General features: G+C 64.9%; 4 protein-coding genes across 4 annotated transcripts in view; 2 read left to right on the forward strand and 2 right to left on the reverse strand.

The window, feature by feature from the left end:
• Positions 1-901: 901 nt before the first annotated feature.
• On the forward strand, positions 902-4,399 carry CHLNCDRAFT_36181 (hypothetical protein; the record flags this gene model as incomplete). The annotated part of the gene is made up of 13 exons (XM_005846325.1): positions 902-1,082; positions 1,198-1,304; positions 1,423-1,473; positions 1,667-1,749; positions 1,868-2,106; positions 2,261-2,377; positions 2,516-2,720; positions 2,856-3,234; positions 3,351-3,497; positions 3,594-3,680; positions 3,807-3,875; positions 3,978-4,229; positions 4,355-4,399. Coding segments are annotated over exons 1-13 (1,800 nt in total), but the record flags the coding sequence as incomplete, so codon positions are not given.
• Positions 4,400-7,186: 2,787 nt separating this feature from the next.
• CHLNCDRAFT_36183 (hypothetical protein) lies at positions 7,187-8,968 on the forward strand. The gene is made up of 6 exons (XM_005846326.1): positions 7,187-7,347; positions 7,524-7,597; positions 7,749-7,790; positions 7,966-8,166; positions 8,295-8,582; positions 8,715-8,968. The coding sequence occupies exons 1-6, from the start codon at positions 7,212-7,214 to the stop codon at positions 8,793-8,795; spliced, it is 822 nt and encodes a 273-aa protein (XP_005846388.1). The 5' UTR covers positions 7,187-7,211; the 3' UTR covers positions 8,796-8,968.
• A 1,105-nt stretch (positions 8,969-10,073) lies between these two features.
• CHLNCDRAFT_135865 (hypothetical protein) lies at positions 10,074-10,886 on the reverse strand (the record flags this gene model as incomplete). Its single annotated transcript, XM_005846486.1, has 3 exons — positions 10,074-10,280; positions 10,388-10,625; positions 10,768-10,886. 3 exons carry the CDS (start codon positions 10,884-10,886, stop codon positions 10,074-10,076), a joined length of 564 nt encoding a protein of 187 aa, XP_005846548.1.
• Positions 10,887-14,911: 4,025 nt separating this feature from the next.
• The window catches only part of CHLNCDRAFT_58332 (hypothetical protein), a gene marked incomplete at both ends in the record, with an annotated part of 9,681 nt that continues 8,101 nt past the window's right edge, over positions 14,912-16,491 (reverse strand). The window contains 2 exons of the mRNA XM_005846487.1: positions 14,912-15,159; positions 15,872-16,449. Of these exons, the coding sequence (XP_005846549.1) occupies positions 14,912-15,159; positions 15,872-16,449 (826 nt within the window). The remainder of the gene's footprint in view (positions 15,160-15,871; positions 16,450-16,491) is intronic.

Here is a 16,491-nt window from a genome sequence, read left to right on the forward strand (position 1 = left end):
GCCACAGGCGGGCTGCCGAGTGTGGGCAGCGGCGTGTGAGTACTGCATTGTGTGCCGCCGCCGCCGCCTGCCGCCCTCGTTCCGCAGGGTACCATGGCTGCAGCGGAGAGCTCAGCAGGAAACGCCTGGGTGGATAGCTATCTTGATGCTCGTAAGTGAGGGCCGGGGGAGGTAACAGGGCAGGCAGCGCTTTTGCATCACGAAACTGCAGGTTTGCACAAAATTGCTTTTGGGCCCGGCACCCTGCAGTGCTGACATATGGGCTGAGCAGCGAGTACCTGAAGAGCACCAAGGAGGCTGAAGCGAAGAAAAAGGCGCCAGATGCAGACCGCAGCCTGTACAGGTGCGGTGTCTGCTATTTCAATCCCAGTATGGAGAATCAGCTGCCAGTCGCCATTGCTTCGGGAGAATTCTCGTTGTAACCCGATCTCTCTGCCTCCTGCACTGCCTGCAGCCGATACTATGTGCAGTCGCTGCTCAACCTGGATGAGCAGGCGCTTCACAGCGCGTGGAGCAAGGTATGTGCCGCTGTAGCTTTTGTTGTGGCTGTCACAGCTGGCTGCCGCTGCCTGACTGAGTTTCTGGCTGCCGCTTGCAGCTGCTGCCAGCCTTGCCCTCCCCACACCATGGCTGCGCTGCGTGCTGCTGCGCACCTTCCGCCCTGCAGGCATCGTCTGCCACCAAGCAGGGCGGCGAGAAGGATGCGCGCCTGCAGTACCTGTCCTGGCGCATCTGGCACATGCGGCGCCGCCACGCCAAGGTGCAGCACGACCGGCGCAGCCACGACGAGGAATCGGTGCTGACGGAGGAGGCCACCACTGGGTACAGCAGCGAGGAGGATGAGGTGTACGGTGGCGGGGTCAAGTCCCCGCCACGTGGTGCCAGCGCGGAGCGCGGCAAGCAGCGCGAGCCCTCGCCCCTGGCGGCCGAGGCACGCGGCAAGGCGGCAGTCACTGATGTGGCCGCGCCTGCGGGCGGGGGCGGGGCGGTGGGGGCTCTAGGGATTGGCGAGCCGGCTCCCAAGGCCAAGCAGCTGCAGGTCAAGGTTGGGGGGCAGACAGAGATGCCGGCGTTGGAGACAGGTGGGCTTCAGCTGGGTGGGTATGTCGAGTCACATCGATTGGCATGTGTCAGGGGGCGCTGCGGTGCTGCGCAGCTTAGCAGTCGCCTGCTCTCCTCCCATGCCATGGGCTGCAGTGTTTGAGGATCTAGTGGGGACGCCGGTGAGCGAGAGGACGCCGCATGGGCCGCTGGAGAACCGTTTTGACCGCCTCTACGTCATCCTCATCTCCTTGCACGGCCTGGTGCGCCGCCATGCAATGCACCTCCCAGTTTGTCCCCCCTGCCACCTCTGTTGTCCTTCTCTATTTCTTGCTGTGCCGGATTGCCAGCACCAACTCACCCACACTCCCAGTGCTGCAGGTGCGGGGCGACCGCATGGAGCTGGGGCGCGACAGCGACACCGGTGGCCAGGTGCGCATGCCAGGCGCAGCGCTGCGGGAGCTGTGGGCAGCCATCGTGGGGCCGCGTGCTGATGCCCCCCGTCAATTGTACGGCCCCTTTCCAGCCCAGTAAGCAGCCGTCAGGTCTGCCAGCCACCTGTCGTGGCCCCCACCCTCGCCTCAAGCCCTGCCACCCTCCCGTTCTTCCTGCCTGCTGCCCGCAGGTCAAGTATGTGGTTGAGCTGGCCAAAGCGCTGGCGCTGCACCCCTCTGTCTACCGAGTCGACCTGCTCACACGCCTCATCCAGTGAGCTGCGTACGGGCTGAACTGGGGCATGCAAAGGCGTCATGCGTGGCGATAGTCTTGCACGATGCCGGCTGACTGCTGTCCCTCCCCTGGATGGCCCCCTGCCCCGCCCTCGCAGGGACCCCGCCGTGGATGCCTCATACGGGCAGCCGCAGGAGTGCCTGGTGAAGGGGCGCGGCGAGCTGGGCGGCGCCTACATCGTGCGCCTGCCCTGCGGCCCGCCGCAGCAGTATGTGCGCAAGGAGCTGCTGTGGCCGTACGTGCGGGAGTTTGCGGACCGAGGCATTGCACACGCCAACGCCACGCTGGCGGCCATGGCCGAGTCGGGGAGGCGCTGCGAGCTCTATGCCGTGCACGGTGGGTTGGGCTGGAGCGGGCCTGGGGCGGGGGAGGGGTGGGTGGGAGGCGGCCGGTGCAGTGCACACACGGCTGTGAAGACGGAGCCTTGGATCACCCTGCTCACCCCCATCTCACCGTTCCGGCTACTTCGATTCCATTTGGCTGGGCGCAGGGCACTATGCGGATGCGGGCGAGGTGGCTGTGCTGATGAGCAGCTCGCTGGATGTGCACATGGTGATGACGGGGCACAGCCTGGGGCGCAACAAGCTGGAGCACCTGCTGGCGTCAGGTAGGGGCGGGTTTGTGTGCCTGGGGTTGGGCGGCTGTAGTGGGGGAGGCTCTGCCCCGTGCCTGGTTTGTGTAGCATCACTTACGTAACGAGTTCACTACTCTGCCCTCCCTCTTTGGCCTGCCCACTGTCGCGCAGGCGCCATGACGCGCAGCGAGATCGAGGCGGCCTACGCCATCAGCCGCCGCATCGAGGCGGAGGAGCGGTGCCTGGACAATGCCGTCATGGTGTTCACCAGCACCAAGCAGGAGGTGGACGAGCAGTGGGGGCTGTACGACGGCTACAGCCCGCAGCTCAGCCGCGTGCTGCGCTTCCACCGCTCCTATGGCCGTCACATGCCCAAGTGAGTGCGGGGCGGTGTGTCTGGATTGTTGGGGAGCTGGTGCACCCAGCAGGGCATCAGGGGTTGCTACAGTTTCTGGCGTGTATGCACACCCGCCTGCCTGCCTTGCCCCGCCCCCCCGGCGCGCCCTGGCAGCATGAAGGTCATTCCGCCCGGCCTGGACTTTAGCAGCCTCAAGGTCAGCATGCCCGAGGACCCCACGCTGCGCGAGTTTGAGCAGGCGCGGGCGGTGCAGGACTTGCTGGAGAAGCCGCAGCCGCTGTCGCCCCGGGCTACTGCCACCAGTGGTGCCACCTCGCCTCGCCGTTTGGAGGCTGGGCAGGAGGTGGAGCCCGCGGCTGGCGGCGCGGGGGCGGGCGGCACCGCGCCCCACACCCCTAGCATTGCCTCTGGCGGCGCCGCCGGCCAGCAGTCGCCGCGCGGCGACAGCAGCAGCGGGGCAGCCGACCCGCCCACTCCCCGCCCCGCCGCCGACATGGCGCTGGACCCGCATGCGGGGCCGCCCATCTGGAGGGTGAGCTGGCAGTGGGGCTTGACTGACCATCCCCTGCGCATGTTGTTGCCTTTGTGGGTTTGGGCTTGCAGCCCATCTGGCCTCCCAGCGCCCCCCGCCGACCTGCACGCCTGCAGGAGATCTCCCGCTACCTGCGCAACCCGCTGAAGCCCGCCATCCTGGCCATGTCTCGCCCCGACCCCAAGAAGAACCTGACCACGCTGGTGGAGGCGTTTGGAAAGCACGCCATGCTGCGCGAGCTGGCCAACCTGGTGCTGATCATGGTGAGCGGGCGCGGCAGTTGGCGGTGGGGTGGCTCTGACAATACACTCCGTGCGTGGAGCCAACATGTGTGCCCTCCCCCGCCCCACGGGCTGCAGGGCAACCGCGACAACATAGACAGCATGGCCAGCGGCAGCCAGAAGGTGCTGACCCAGGTGCTGAAGCTCATCGACTCGCACGACCTGGTGAGCATTGGGTGGCGGGGCAGCCTGCGGGCCGGAACTGGTTCATGTGCTGGTAGCAGGGTGGTGGGCAGAGCCAGGGCTCGCCCGACCGCCTGGTGGCTACTGCTCCATCCCCGTGGCCTGCAGTATGGCTCCGTGGCGTACCCCAAGCACCACACACAGATGGACATCTCAGACATCTACCTCTTTGCATTTGTGAGCCTGGCTGCCTGCCCGCCGCCTGCCTGCCGAGGAACCCGCTCCCGCCTCCAGCAGCCCTCCACTCTTAGCCTAGCCTGCTGCGCCCCCCTGGCGCAGGCCACGCGCGGCGTGTTTGTGAACATCGCGCTTCAGGAGCCGTTTGGGCTGACGGTGATCGAGGCGGCCGCCCACGGCGTGCCCACAGTGGCCACCAAGAATGGCGGCCCCGTGGACATCATGGCCACCCTGCACCACGGCGTGGTGGTGGACCCCACCAACCCGGATGCCGTCGCCGCCGCGCTGCTGCGCATCCTCACCAACCCCCAGACCTGGGACGACATGAGCGGCAGCGGCATCAGGAACATCATGGTGGGGCAAGGAGGGATGCTGGCCTGTGAAGGGCGGCATCGGCCTGTGCTGCTGCGTGCCACCCCTCCCCAGTGTTGCTGTCCTCCACACCCACCGGCGCCTGCTGTGCGCCCCTCCGCACGCAGGCCTACTCCTGGCCCTCCCACTGCAAGAAGTACCTGGAGAGCATCGAGGCGGAGAAGCGCGCCATCAAGAGCACGAGGGTGCGTTGGGGGAGCGGTTGTGTATGTGTGTGGGGGGGTCCTGCTGCGGTAAGCTGGCGCCGTCGTGTGATTCTGATGCCGTGCCTGGCACAGCAACACCAAACCAGCCCGCCCCTGCTCTCCCCTCTGCCCATCCCACAGAGGCACGACCGCACGCTGTCGGGGCTGCTGGGCAAGCGCCCGTGCGTGGGCGGCCTGACCGAGTCGGCCAAGGAGCAGCACGACGCGCTGGGGCTGGGCACCGGGGTGGTGCACAGTCCCGACACGCTCACCCGTTACTTTTCCTCGCCACACCCCTCCCAGCAGGTGTGGGAACGCATGGGGGAGGCAAACAGTCTTGAGAGGCGGCTGCCGAGCTTGTTACGCTGCTCGCTGCACCCCCCCACAAAGCCTGCATCGCCTTACCCGCAGCCACTTGCTTCCACCTCCTCATCCTTGCGGCACCCCTCCTGCTGCTCGCCCGCAGCCGGAGCTGTCTGCGGGGCCCCTGGGCGGCGGCGTGCGCAAGACGATGAGTGGCATGAGCAACGACGACCTGGCCATCCTGCAGAGCATCGACTCAGAGGGCCTGCTGAGGGGAGGTGAGTTCGCCGCCGCTGTGCTGAGGCTCAGCTGCTGAACGCGGCGCGGACGGCTGCGGCAGGCACGGGCACACAGACATGCAGGTGGCCAAGGCAGCCTGGCTGGGCCTGCTGCCTCCTCCCTGCAGGCGAGGTGCCCATGGGCCAGCGGCGCCGTGCGCTGGTCATGGTGCCGCTCGACTCCGACTATGCGCTGCCTGAGGCCACCGCCGCCATCAAGGGGCTGCTGGAGGGGCTGCGCGCCGCGGGGCTGCGCGAGGATGTGGGCGTGGGCCTGCTCAGCATGCTGGGCTTTGACAGCACGTCCGACCACCTGAAGGTGCGTGCAGGCTGGGTGCTGGACTGACGCTGGGGTGCTGGCCTGTGCTTGGGTTTGTGGGCCTGCAACAACCCTCCTCCCGATGTGACGCCACGACACTGACCCATGGCGCAGGCGGCTGGCATTTATCGTGATGAGTTTGACCTCATGGTCTGCAACAGGTGGGCATGGCATGCACATGTGCTTGCCTTTTTCAGAGAGGAGAGGTAGAGGCAGCACAGACTAGCAGCCTGCATTTGGCAACTTACCTTCTGGCCTTCGCCTTCGCCGCCTGCAGCGGCGCTGATGCCTGGCACCAGGGGCAGAGCGGGGGCCGCTGGGAGGCGGACGAGGCATACGAGGGACAGATTGGGTTTGAGTGGGACCGCATCCTGCTGCACCGCATGCTCACCAAGATCATCAGCCAGCCCCAGGAGGACAACCGCCGCCTGCCACGCCTCAAGGTGGGCAGGCAGCCTGGGCATCGAGCGCTGTGCATTGAGCATTGCCCAGTCACGTCCCGAGCAAAGTGCCCCCTGCGTCTCTGCAGCCAGCCTTCGTCGTCTGCTGCCTGCCCTGCCCTCCTCACCTATGCCGTGCCGCTTCGTGCCCTTGTCGCTGCCCCTTTGCCTGTACTGCGCGCAGGAACTGCTGTACAACGTGCAGGAGCAGCCTGCAGGTGGTGTGCACCCACGCCATATCTGCCTGGAGCTGGACCCTGAGAGCCAGGCCATCCTGTCTGCGGGCATGGGGCCGCGCAGCCGCACCACGCCATCCGCCACCCGCACACTGGCGGTGGTGGAGCGCCTGAAGAAGCGGCTGCGCTCCAAGGGCATGCGTGCCTCCTACAACCTGCAGATGGTGGGTGGGATGGGTTTCAGGGAGAGAAGGCAGGACAGGACAGGGTGGGCAGGCCAGGTCAAGGTCAATCACATAAAGCAAATATGGGTTGGCAAGAAGGCTGGCTGTTGGGAAGCGCCTAACGAGCCACATTCCTTTCCACTCCCGCTAACGCCCTACCTCACCAAAGCCACCTCTGCTGGCCCCCGCCCTGCCCCACCCTGTTGGCTCAGGTGCCGCGTGACGAGGACTACCTGTCTGTGCTGCACATCACCCCTCTGCGTGCCAGCCGCCCGCTGGCCATGCGCTACATGGCGCACAAGCTGGGCCTGCCGCTGGACAAGGTGGTGGTGCTGGCGCTGGCGGCCGAGACGGCGGGGTCGGCAGAGGGCAGCGACCTGGTGGCGGGCTGCTACTGCAGTGACACGCAGGACCTGATTGGCGGGATGCAGCAGGTATGGGGCGGATGGGGTGAGCGGGCTGCAGGCACACACCGCAGGGAGTGTTGTGCGTGTTTTGCATGTCGTGGGTGCAGCGCCTCGATTGCCGCCGCTGCTGTGTTTTCTGCTACAGGTGTGCCTTGTGACGCCTGCTGCCGAGGAGGGCCGCACGCCGCTGCCGAGCAGCGGCATGCTAGCCAAGAGCCTGGGCGTCGCCATGCAGCCCTACCTGGAGGGCACCTCACGCGTGGTGGTGGCCACCGACCAGGAGGCCCCTGCCACCGTGCTCCAGCTGATTCAGCAGGCGGATACCACCAAGCCGGAGGCCGGAAAGAAGGAGGCACTGGAGGGCCAGTGATCCCCGGGCCCGCCAACCGCATCCCAAGAGCAGTCGCATTTACTGCCTGCATGTTGAGGGGCCATTCCCCTTTGTACAACCACGTATGCATACATTCGCCAGGCATTGTTTTGCTACCTGCTGCCTTTCATTTGCGCCTGCTCTGCATGCCCTGATTGCATGACGTCGTCGCCGCGCGACGTGGCGCTGCCTTTTGTCCAGACGTGTAAACCCAAAGGCGTCCTGTTCTCCCTGCGTCGCTGGGCTGCGAACAGGCACTAGCATGGCGCGCAGCCAGCTATTCAGGGCCTGCTCTGCAGTTCGCAGGGCCTGCTGGCAGTGGGAGCAGCGTGTGGACCTGTCCAGCCTAGCCTTTTCTGATGCTCGCCCGGCAACATTCGTCTTTTTAGGACCGCCAGGTGCGCGGGCGGCATCATCAGCCAATTGTTGACCCTCGCCATCTCTTTCCCGGCTCCTTTGGACGCCTCCTGGCACTTGTCGAAACAATTGCAAGCCCACAGGCATCGCAATTGACATGAGTGCCGCCATCCCTGCCGTGCGCCTGCCGCCGCCGCCGCCGTTGTTGTTGCTGCAGGCGTGGGCAAGGGCACCTACAGTGGTCGCGTGTCTGACTACTTTGGTCTGGCCCACATTGCATCCGGCGATCTGGTGCGAGGGGGAAGGCTTCATTCCTTGCCCGCAATGCGCCCGGTTGGAGATGCAGACACAGCAACCGTGGCTCCACCAAAAACTAAGCTGCATGGTTGACGCTTGTGTTTGTGGACCTGAGCTATAGCCGACCCCTCTCTGCTTTCTGCAGGTGCGTGATGAAATGCGCAAGGGCACGGAGATTGGCAAGGAGGTGCGCCACGGCAGCAGGCGGGGCTGGCAGCGCATTACTGCACTGGCGTCACGCAGCTGATGACAGCCTGTCACCACTGCCAACGGCATGCCGTCCCAGCCGGCAACCTGGCAGACATCATTCTCTGGACATGGCTGCTGACTTGCCTACCCCGCTCCCACTGCACCCTGCGCAGATGGAGGAGTGCGTGAAGCGGGGCGACCTGCTGCCAGATGCGCTCATCCTGCGCGTCATCCGCGAGCACTTTATGACGGCGCACAGCGAGGGCACAGACCGCTTCCTGCTGGACGGTTTCCCGCGCACAGTGGAGCAGGCAGAGGCGCTGGAGCAGATTGCCGACGTGCAGCTGGCTGTCAACCTGGCCCTGCGTGAGGAGGTGGGATGGGGGATGAGAGGGGAGGGGGAGGTGTGCAAACGCTGGCTATGCAGGCAGGTTCTCAGTGCCAGTGCCCATTGCGCCCACTGCCATGCCCGCTGCTGCACTTGCCACCTCCCTGGCCGCAGGTGCTGGTGGAGAAGTGCCTGGGGCGGCGGCTGTGCAAAAAGTGCGGCAAGAACTACAACATCGCCAACATCTACCTGCCAGCCAGCAACGGGCGCCCCGAAATCGTGATGCCGCCACTGAGCCCGCCGGCCGAGTGCGTGGAGCACATGGAGCAGCGCTCGGATGATACTGAGCCCGTGATTCGGCGGCGGCTGGAGGTGTATGCGCGCGAGGCGCAGCCAGTGGAGCGCTTCTATGCGGAGCGCGGCAAGCTGCTGGACTTTGAGATCTTTGGGGGCATCCCACAGGCGAGTAGGGATTGGCTGGTGACGGGGCCCGATAATGCATGCTAGCTATTTCACGTCGGTGGAGGCACGCCTTGCTGCAAGCTTGCACTGCCTACCAACCAGCTCAGCCCCGCCCCATTTTTCCTCCTGCAGACGCTGCCACGCCTGCTTGAGGTGCTCAAGCCAAAGATGGAGATGCCACAGCCCATTAGCAGGCACAGCAGCGCGGCATGACGCCCAGTCGGCCACAACACTTCTTCTTTGCTTGTCCTGTATCAAATTCTGTTTGGTTTGCACTACATGCCCACCTGCTCCATTTCTTTTTCAAAGCACATTGCTGCCTGTCCGCCTGCTGCCATTGTCTGCTTGCTGTATGTTAATTGTTTTTGTGAACCATCTACCCCGTTACCATCAGCCACAGCGGTGCTAGTATGCTCTCCTTGCCATGCAGCCGCCGCAGAGCAGTCTCCCGCAGGCGGTAGCCCGCTGCACTGCCTCGCCGCTGCATGGTAGCAACATCCAGCTTGGCACCTGTGGGGACCACGTAGGCACAAAGCAAAAAGTTGGGAAAGAAAGGCGAGGGAAACAGACACTACACAGCATGTGGTGGGTCCTCTCCAAGCCTGCCAATCATCACCTGCGATCACGACCTTCTTGCGCAGCTGGTAGCCGCCCTGCTTCCAAGCGGTCCAGATAAAGTACCACACGAACCGGATGGGCCCAGGGATCTACACAGCAACAAAAGTGTGAGCGGTCTTTCCACCTCCCCTGACTGATGTGCATCCCTGATCGTGTCGTGGTTGCAGCATGACAAGCCAAGAGCTGCCTCACACTCACCACGTAGAACTTAAACCAGGTTGGCAGGAACGTCAGCAGCGTCAGCGCCGTCATGGGCCGCTGCTTCTCCTCTTCCGTCATCTTGGTCGTCTCCGCCCATTCCTTGTAATAGTCCTGCTCCAGTTCCTGGCGGCTCCTGCAACATGGCGCCGCACCAGTTGCAGAACCAAGCTGAGCAGAGCGTAGCGGCAGCGTGGCCACGACCGGCGGCACCCGCCGGCGACCAACGGCGGCACTGCTTCAGGTGTCCCGGAATGGTAGCTCACTTGTACTTGTTGTAGTTTTTGCTGCCGCCAATAGCTGCCAAGGGCGAGACCGTTCGCATTCGGTGATGCCGTGGCGCTGGCTGCCGGGGAGCTAGCCGTTTGCCGCTACGCAGGCGTGTGCCGCACAGTGTTGCGCTCAGCTCGCAACCGACCAGCCTGCCACTGGAGGAGGCAACAGCAGACATGAAAGGCAACTGGAGTTTGAGCTCTTCTGCTGTTTCACACCCTGTGCTGGTGATAGGACCGCGATTACAAACGAGGGACGACCAACGCATGCTATGTGCCCGGCGGCATGCGGCATGCTGCCCGGCGGGCCCAGCACAGCGCGACGGCATGCCCATGGGATAGCGGATGGGGCCATGGCTGATAGGGCCAAACTCTCAACATCAAGGGAAGAGGCAACAAACAATCAGGCGCTGGCCGGCACCGCGGCGAGCGTGGCAGCCCCTGTCGAAACCCCGGTACCTTCGTCCGCTCCTGCCTCGCTGGCCGGCGGCGACTGGTCCATCGGTGATGGCAGCACCACCTCGCCCGCCTCCTCCCCTTCGTCATAACCAAAGAGCTCGTTGTCCCCAGCCAGCTGTGCATGGTGCTGCAGGGTGAACTCCAGCAGTTCCTGCAGGCAGACAAGACAGCCCACACATCAGCACTTGATGAGGATTGCCTTGCACTGGTTATGCCCCCTTCCTGCTCTCCAACACCTATCCCCTGCCATCCACCCACCTGCAGCCCCGAGTTTTCACGGAGCAGCCTGTCATTCTCCTGCGCCAGTTTGGACTTCTCCTGCAGCAGCGCCTCCATCTGCTTGGCCACCTGCTGCGCCGCCAGCGGGTCGGCCCCGCCCAGCGCCGAGTCCACCGGCGCCCCGCCCAGCGACTTCAGCTCGCAGTTCTCCTGTGCCAGCCGGCTGGCCGCAGTGCTGGCCTGCTGCAGGTCCGCCTCCAGCTTGTCGTACTGCAGCCTGCAGTTAGTAAGCACAGCAGCCAGACAGTAGGGTGACTCTTGTGGAAACTCCGCACAGCAAGATATTCCAACAGCGATCCATTCAGCCCTCAAATCACTGCCAAGTCGACATCCCGCGCAGCCTCAGGCTGCCACCCCACCTCAGGCGCTGGTACTCCTCCTGCTGCGCCCGCACACGCTGCAGCTCACTAGCCAGCTGCTGCGCGCGCCGCCGCCACTCCGCCACCTCCTCCTCCGATGCCGCATCCAGCTTGGACATGAAGGAGGTGATGTGGGGCTGGCGGCTAGAGGGAACACCACCCTGGCCAACCGCAGCATGCCTGCCTGCCGCCCTGGGAGCTTGCTGCTTGCCGGCCACCCTGGCCACCCCTGCAGCATTCTCTTTGTCGCCAGCAGCGTCAAGGCCCCGCCGGGCACCCTGCTCAGCACGGAGCGTGCCAGCGCCAGAGGCCGACGTATCGGCAACCACCGCACGCTGGCCAGCAGCAGCAGCGCCGCTGGAGCTCGGTGCACCGGGAAGTCGCCGTGCTGGCTTGCCGGGCCTGCTGGGCTGCAAGGTGGTGCCCCAGTCCTCAAATGCCTGACCAATGACGGTGTCCAGCGTGATGGCAAACCCCTCCATCAGCTTGCCCACGCCGCTGATGGCGTCCATGCCCTGCACGAAAACACATGGCGCAGGACGGACGGTCACACTTTTGGCAGCCAAAGCCGCCACACAGCCCACATGCACGTGGTGTGCATGCTGACCGTACCACCTGCCCCGTCACTCACCTTATCCAGGAATGTGTGCGAGTCAAAGCTGGGCTTCATGTTCGCCGCAGGATCAGCTGCTCCTGGAGGCGGCGGTGAGGGCGCCTGGTCGGTGATGAAGCGCAGGGCCTTGTGCACAATCTGGGTCGCAGCTGATTCCACCGGCTGTTGGCCCAGTGGCGAGGGGCTGGTGCCCTGGTGGCGTGCGCCTGCAAGAACGCAGAGGACGGGAGGAGGCATGTGGTCAAGCCTTGGCCTGAGAGCTGCGGCACGCTTCTACCAATGAGGTGCAGCCTGGATGTGGTGGACTTGCAACAGCAAAGGGCAGGCGACACGGGGGACATGTAAAACACGGGCACCCCTGTGCTACCAGCCGTAGCGAGCAAACCTTGACTGCTAGCGCCGGCTGTGAGTCGCTCCTCTAGCCACCTATCGGCGCTGCGGCTGGTGGTCAGCTGCCAGCTGAACTCTGCCAGCCCATCAGCTGCTGCGACGGCTGCGGACGGGCCACGTGCGGCGGCCTGAACAGAAGCGTCCACGAGCGGCGACTGGTTCTGCGGGGTTGCCTGGGCTGATGTCGGCTCGGAGCTGCTGCTCATGGGAGAGCCTGAAAGGCAGACTCAGGAAGGCGGCGATTGATTTAGAGCTTTGCCAGGGAAGATGGGCGGCAGCGCGGCCCGCAACCGCCCCCCACCCGACGCCGCACCTGCATCCCCGGCGGCGGCGCTCAGCGGGCTCTGGAGCTTCACCGCGCCTAGCAGCCGCGTGGAAGAGCCGCTGGAACGGCGCCTGGAGGTGACCGAAGCACGCCTGGCCGACATCTTCAATTCCGCCACCGCCTCCCCAGGGCGCTAGGCAGCACTGCTGTGTGCAAGCAGTGCAGCGAGGGGTGTAGATTGCAATCAAGCGGAGGCTGGCAGGAGCTGCTGCGGGCTCGAGCACCAGTTGAACGACACGCAGCAGCCGCAGCATTCTTCGTTGTTACTGTCTTTTGATGACCTCCAATGCAATCTAACGTCACTCATCGCCGCCCAGTCCGTCCAGCCGCCCCCCTGCCTCTCCCACACCCTCTCACAGGCGGGATGGTGTGCCCGTGAGGGCCGAGCACAGGCCCAGGCTAATCAAATACCTTTGCAGAAGACAACCTGTGCATCCCACCGCCAGGAAAAGCGTGAGCAGCGAGGTTCGTGCAGCAGCCTGCGGCATTCGCCATCTCCGCCGCTGCCTGTCGCTGCCTGTGCACGCCTGGCCCCACACCTGTTGATTCTCTGCACCACCGCTTGCATGCGCAGAACGCCGGTGAGCCTACTCACAGGTGGAGGCTCCTCCGTGGCAGACCCCCCAACAGCAATCGAAGGCCATGTACAATTCTGCGCCTCGCAAGGTTTGTGCCTGCTGGTGTCTGCTGATGTGCATTCCACCACGTGGTTGGCAACTGATGTGCAAATTGGGGTCCAGTACAAGCAGTTACACATCTTTCACAACCTGCAGGCGCGGATCTATGACCGGCTGGAGGGTGCGGAGCGGCTGGAGGCGCCGCGCCGCCGCTTTGCGGAGGTGGACGCCGGCGCCGAGGCGCTGCGTCCCGGTGCCGTGGTGGCGCTGGCCTTTGACTGTGATGAGCTGCTGACGGCACGGCGCAGCAGCGAAGGCGGAGGCCAGTGGGCCCTGGCCACCGCCGCCACGGACTGGAGCTCCAGAGGCAAGCGCACAGCACAGGGCAGCCAGGTTGGGCCGCACACGGCCGGGGGCAGCCAGGGTTGGGCCGACCCAGGACTCATCCAAGAAGCTGCCTGGCACACTTCCCCCGCCTGCAGGCGCATCGGGCTGGCACACCCATGCGGGTGACTATGCAGTGGAGTCGCTGGAGCCTGACTCGCTCTTTCGCGTGCTGCGTGATGGGCCCCGCATCGCACTGGCCAGCGTGGCGGCTGATGGCCATCTGCTGTGCGCCAGCAGCACCGGCGACCAGCTGGGCTTGACGGCCTATGGCAGCGGGGGCTGGGCTGCTGTGGGGGCATCGTGGGAGCAGCGGGATGGTGCCATTTGCAACAGCCGGTGGCCTGACAAGGCAAGCATAGGGGTGCTGACAAAATTGGAATGCCGCCGCCAGTAGGAGCTTTATCCAGCCGGCTACCAGCTGCTTAGCTGGGGTGCCTCGCTTACTTCCTTCCATTGCCAGCAGACATCGCTGTCCTCTGCTGCTGCAGGTGCTGGCTGTGCGCCTGCTGCACATCACCTGCCTGCCCACCACCCAGATGCAGCGTGTGGAGGAGGTAAGGGGCACAGTGCTGTGCTGCGGTTGGGCGCCCACTGGCGTAGACTCATGATTGCCTGGCTGGCAGGCCTGCATGCATGGGTGCCTGCTCTGACTGCTGGCATCCTTCTCCCTGCCTGCAGTTTTTTGGTGGCCTGATGCATGAGGTTCATGCCGAGGTGTGCCATGCTACGCCGATGTGATTGAGTTTCACAGTGTCGCTTGCACGTGCTCAGTGCTCCTGGCTGATGTGCACCACCTCCCTGATCCCTGCAGAAAGCAATGGCAGAGAAGCGTGCTCGGGGCCTGGAGGAGCAGCGGGATGTAGCGGTTGCGGAGGCTTTCCAACTGAGGCATGCGCTTGAGCTGGCGCAAGAGCAGCTGGAGGAGCAGCGACAGGAGCCCCAGGCAGCCAAGGCCCCGGAGCTGACGTCAGCTGGGCAGGCTGACGTCACTGTCCAGCTGTCGGCACTGCAGCAGCAGCTGGAGAGCCTGGCGGCGGATGGCAACTCGGCGCAGCTGCAGCAGGAGCGGGCACGCATGAGCATCTGCCTGCGCACCATCAAGGTCGCGGCAGTTGGGGTCGCAGCCTGGGGGGCTTGCCTCAATGGTCATAGGCACGCAGCCAGAGAGAGGTCCTGTGCTGGAAGACCCCACCCCCCATCTGTGTGCCGCTGCTGCAGGAGATCACTGACCTCGTGCGGCAAAGCGGCAGCGCCACGCCCAGCAGCAAGGGCTGTCCCAGCCCCGAGCCCGCAACGGACTTGGCTGAGGGCGGCCAGAGCTGCAGCCCAGAAAGCTCAAAGGCGCCCTCCCCCGTGCAATACGCGGATGCCACAGAGGGGGAGAGCAGGCAAGCCAGAGGAGCAGCCGTGGCTTGTTCAGTGTTGTGTGTTGCATGTGGGCTCCCAACCTGGAACCTGGCAGCCTCATCAGCACTTTTCCTTTGCTGCACCAGGCAGCAGACAGCATCCGCGCCTCTGCTCCCCCACCGCCCTGCCCAGGCTGCGCGACTTCCTGGGTGTGCGCCCAGAGCAGGCCGACCCGCTGGAGCGTGTGCTGGAGGCGCCGGTGTCGTCAGTGTCGCCAGAGTCGCCGTCTCGGCGGGTGCTGCAAGCGCTGGCGCTGGCCGGCAACGACAGCGTGGACGACGGCAGCAGCGTGAGCAGCGACGCCAAGGGCGGCTCTGCGCCGCCCACCGTGCGCAAGGGCCGGCGCAACCCACTGCTGGCCTCGCTTTCACTGGCAGTGTCGCAGCTGGCGGAGGGCAGCCCGCGTCAGGCCGACGGCATGGCGCAGTTCATTGCCACGCCATCCACCCTGCACCCCACCACCTCGGCCCACCCGCTGCGTGCCTCGCACCCGCAGCCGCAGCCCAAGCGCGCCTCGCCGCTGCGTGCATCCCAGCACAGCAGGCTGAGCACGCGCTCCTCCTTCCTGAAGCGCCCGCCGGCGGACATGGTGGACTTGTACCGCTGCTGAGATCCCTGTACAGCTGCCCGTACACTACGTCCCCTGAAGAGAGCTGGGCCAAGTAGCTGAGGATGATGATGTGATCGTGTGTGTGTGATGATTTGAATCCAGCGAGAGCCAGATTGCGTAGTGAATTTGATTATGCATTGCTGTGCCATGCGCTGGGTGCTACTAAGTTGGAGGTGCAGCACGACTAGCTATTGTCGAACAACGGTACTGTTACAGAGCAACAATGGAACAGTAAATCAGTCAGGTGCATGGCAGAGAAGCAACAAGAGTGGACGGATGAGGGGAACAGCAAGGCATGCAAGGAGGGAGCACGAAAAATGGGGAGGCATGCATTCTGCCACGCTCCCAAGAGCAACAACAGGTCAGCAACGGCGGAGAAAGGAGGCGGCGGCACGACGGCAGCGGCGGCGGGGTATGGAACAACTGGCTCGCACGGTGCTGTCGGATGGATGGATCACTGCAGGGCGGGAAGGGGGGAGCAAGTGAAGATCTCAGTGACTACATCACAGAACAGAGATGAGAGCAAACCCGGCGAGTGTGAGAGGGACATTGCATTACACAACGGGCAATACAGTACCACAGGCAGCTCACTGACCCAGAAGGGGCACCAGCCTGCATCACAAACACCCAAACGAAGCAACAGAGCAGTGTGTCAGTAAAGCGTGAACGTGGTGCAGCAGGGCAGCCGCACCCTGCCAGCAAGCCGCCCAACACACCATGCAGCCCAGCACCCAGCACCGCCCAGCCTCACGCACCGATGTATGACTGGCAGAGGGCCTCATTGGAGGTGGCAAGCGCGATGAGGCGCTGCACCTGCTGCGCCACGCTGTCGGGGTCCACGGGCGCCGCCATGCCCTCCGCCACCGCATCCCGCCCCGTCAGCTTGTCAGACATGCGCTTCATCACCGCCACCGCCCGCTCATTCAGCACCTCAGTGGCATCGCCAATGCCGCCATACGCGGCCAGCACCTGCTCGCGGGTCAAGTCGCGGCGCGGCGGCGAGGGCGGCCCGGTGCGCAGGTCTGCAGGCACGCCGCCGGGCGGCGGGGGGAGCGGTGCGACGGACGTCGCCGCCGGTCCCGCCTCCTCCGCCTCGCCGGCGCCGCTGCTGATGGTGGCGGCCACAGAGGCGGCTGAGGCTGTGCTGCTGGGCACGTCGGGAGGGGGCGGGAGGGGCGGCGGCGTGGTGGCGGTGGCACCCGCGTCTGGCAGGTTGTCCCCCGTGTTGAGAAGCCTCCAGTTGATGAGCGGGTCGTGCACAAAGGCCTCCAGCATCGCCATCACGCTGTCCTTGTTGCTGCGCAGAACGCGCATCACCTCGTTGCACGTGGCTCTGTGTGTGGGGGGGGGACGGTGCGCAGGGAGCAGGGAGCAG

This window comes from Chlorella variabilis (assembly GCF_000147415.1).
Source record: "Chlorella variabilis unplaced genomic scaffold CHLNCscaffold_14, whole genome shotgun sequence".
Lineage (NCBI taxonomy): Eukaryota > Viridiplantae > Chlorophyta > Trebouxiophyceae > Chlorellales > Chlorellaceae > Chlorella > Chlorella variabilis.

Excerpts from the sequence above, each read along its gene's own strand:
- CHLNCDRAFT_36183 (XM_005846326.1), top strand. The coding sequence starts at position 7,212 with ATGGCGCGCAGCCAGCTATTCAGGGCCTGCTCTGCAGTTCGCAGGGCC. Across the intron at positions 7,348-7,523 it reads CGTCTTTTTAGGACCGCCAG|GCGTGGGCAAGGGCACCTAC; the intron begins GTGCGCGGGCGG and ends TTGTTGCTGCAG. Across the intron at positions 7,598-7,748 it reads ACATTGCATCCGGCGATCTG|GTGCGTGATGAAATGCGCAA; the intron begins GTGCGAGGGGGA and ends TGCTTTCTGCAG.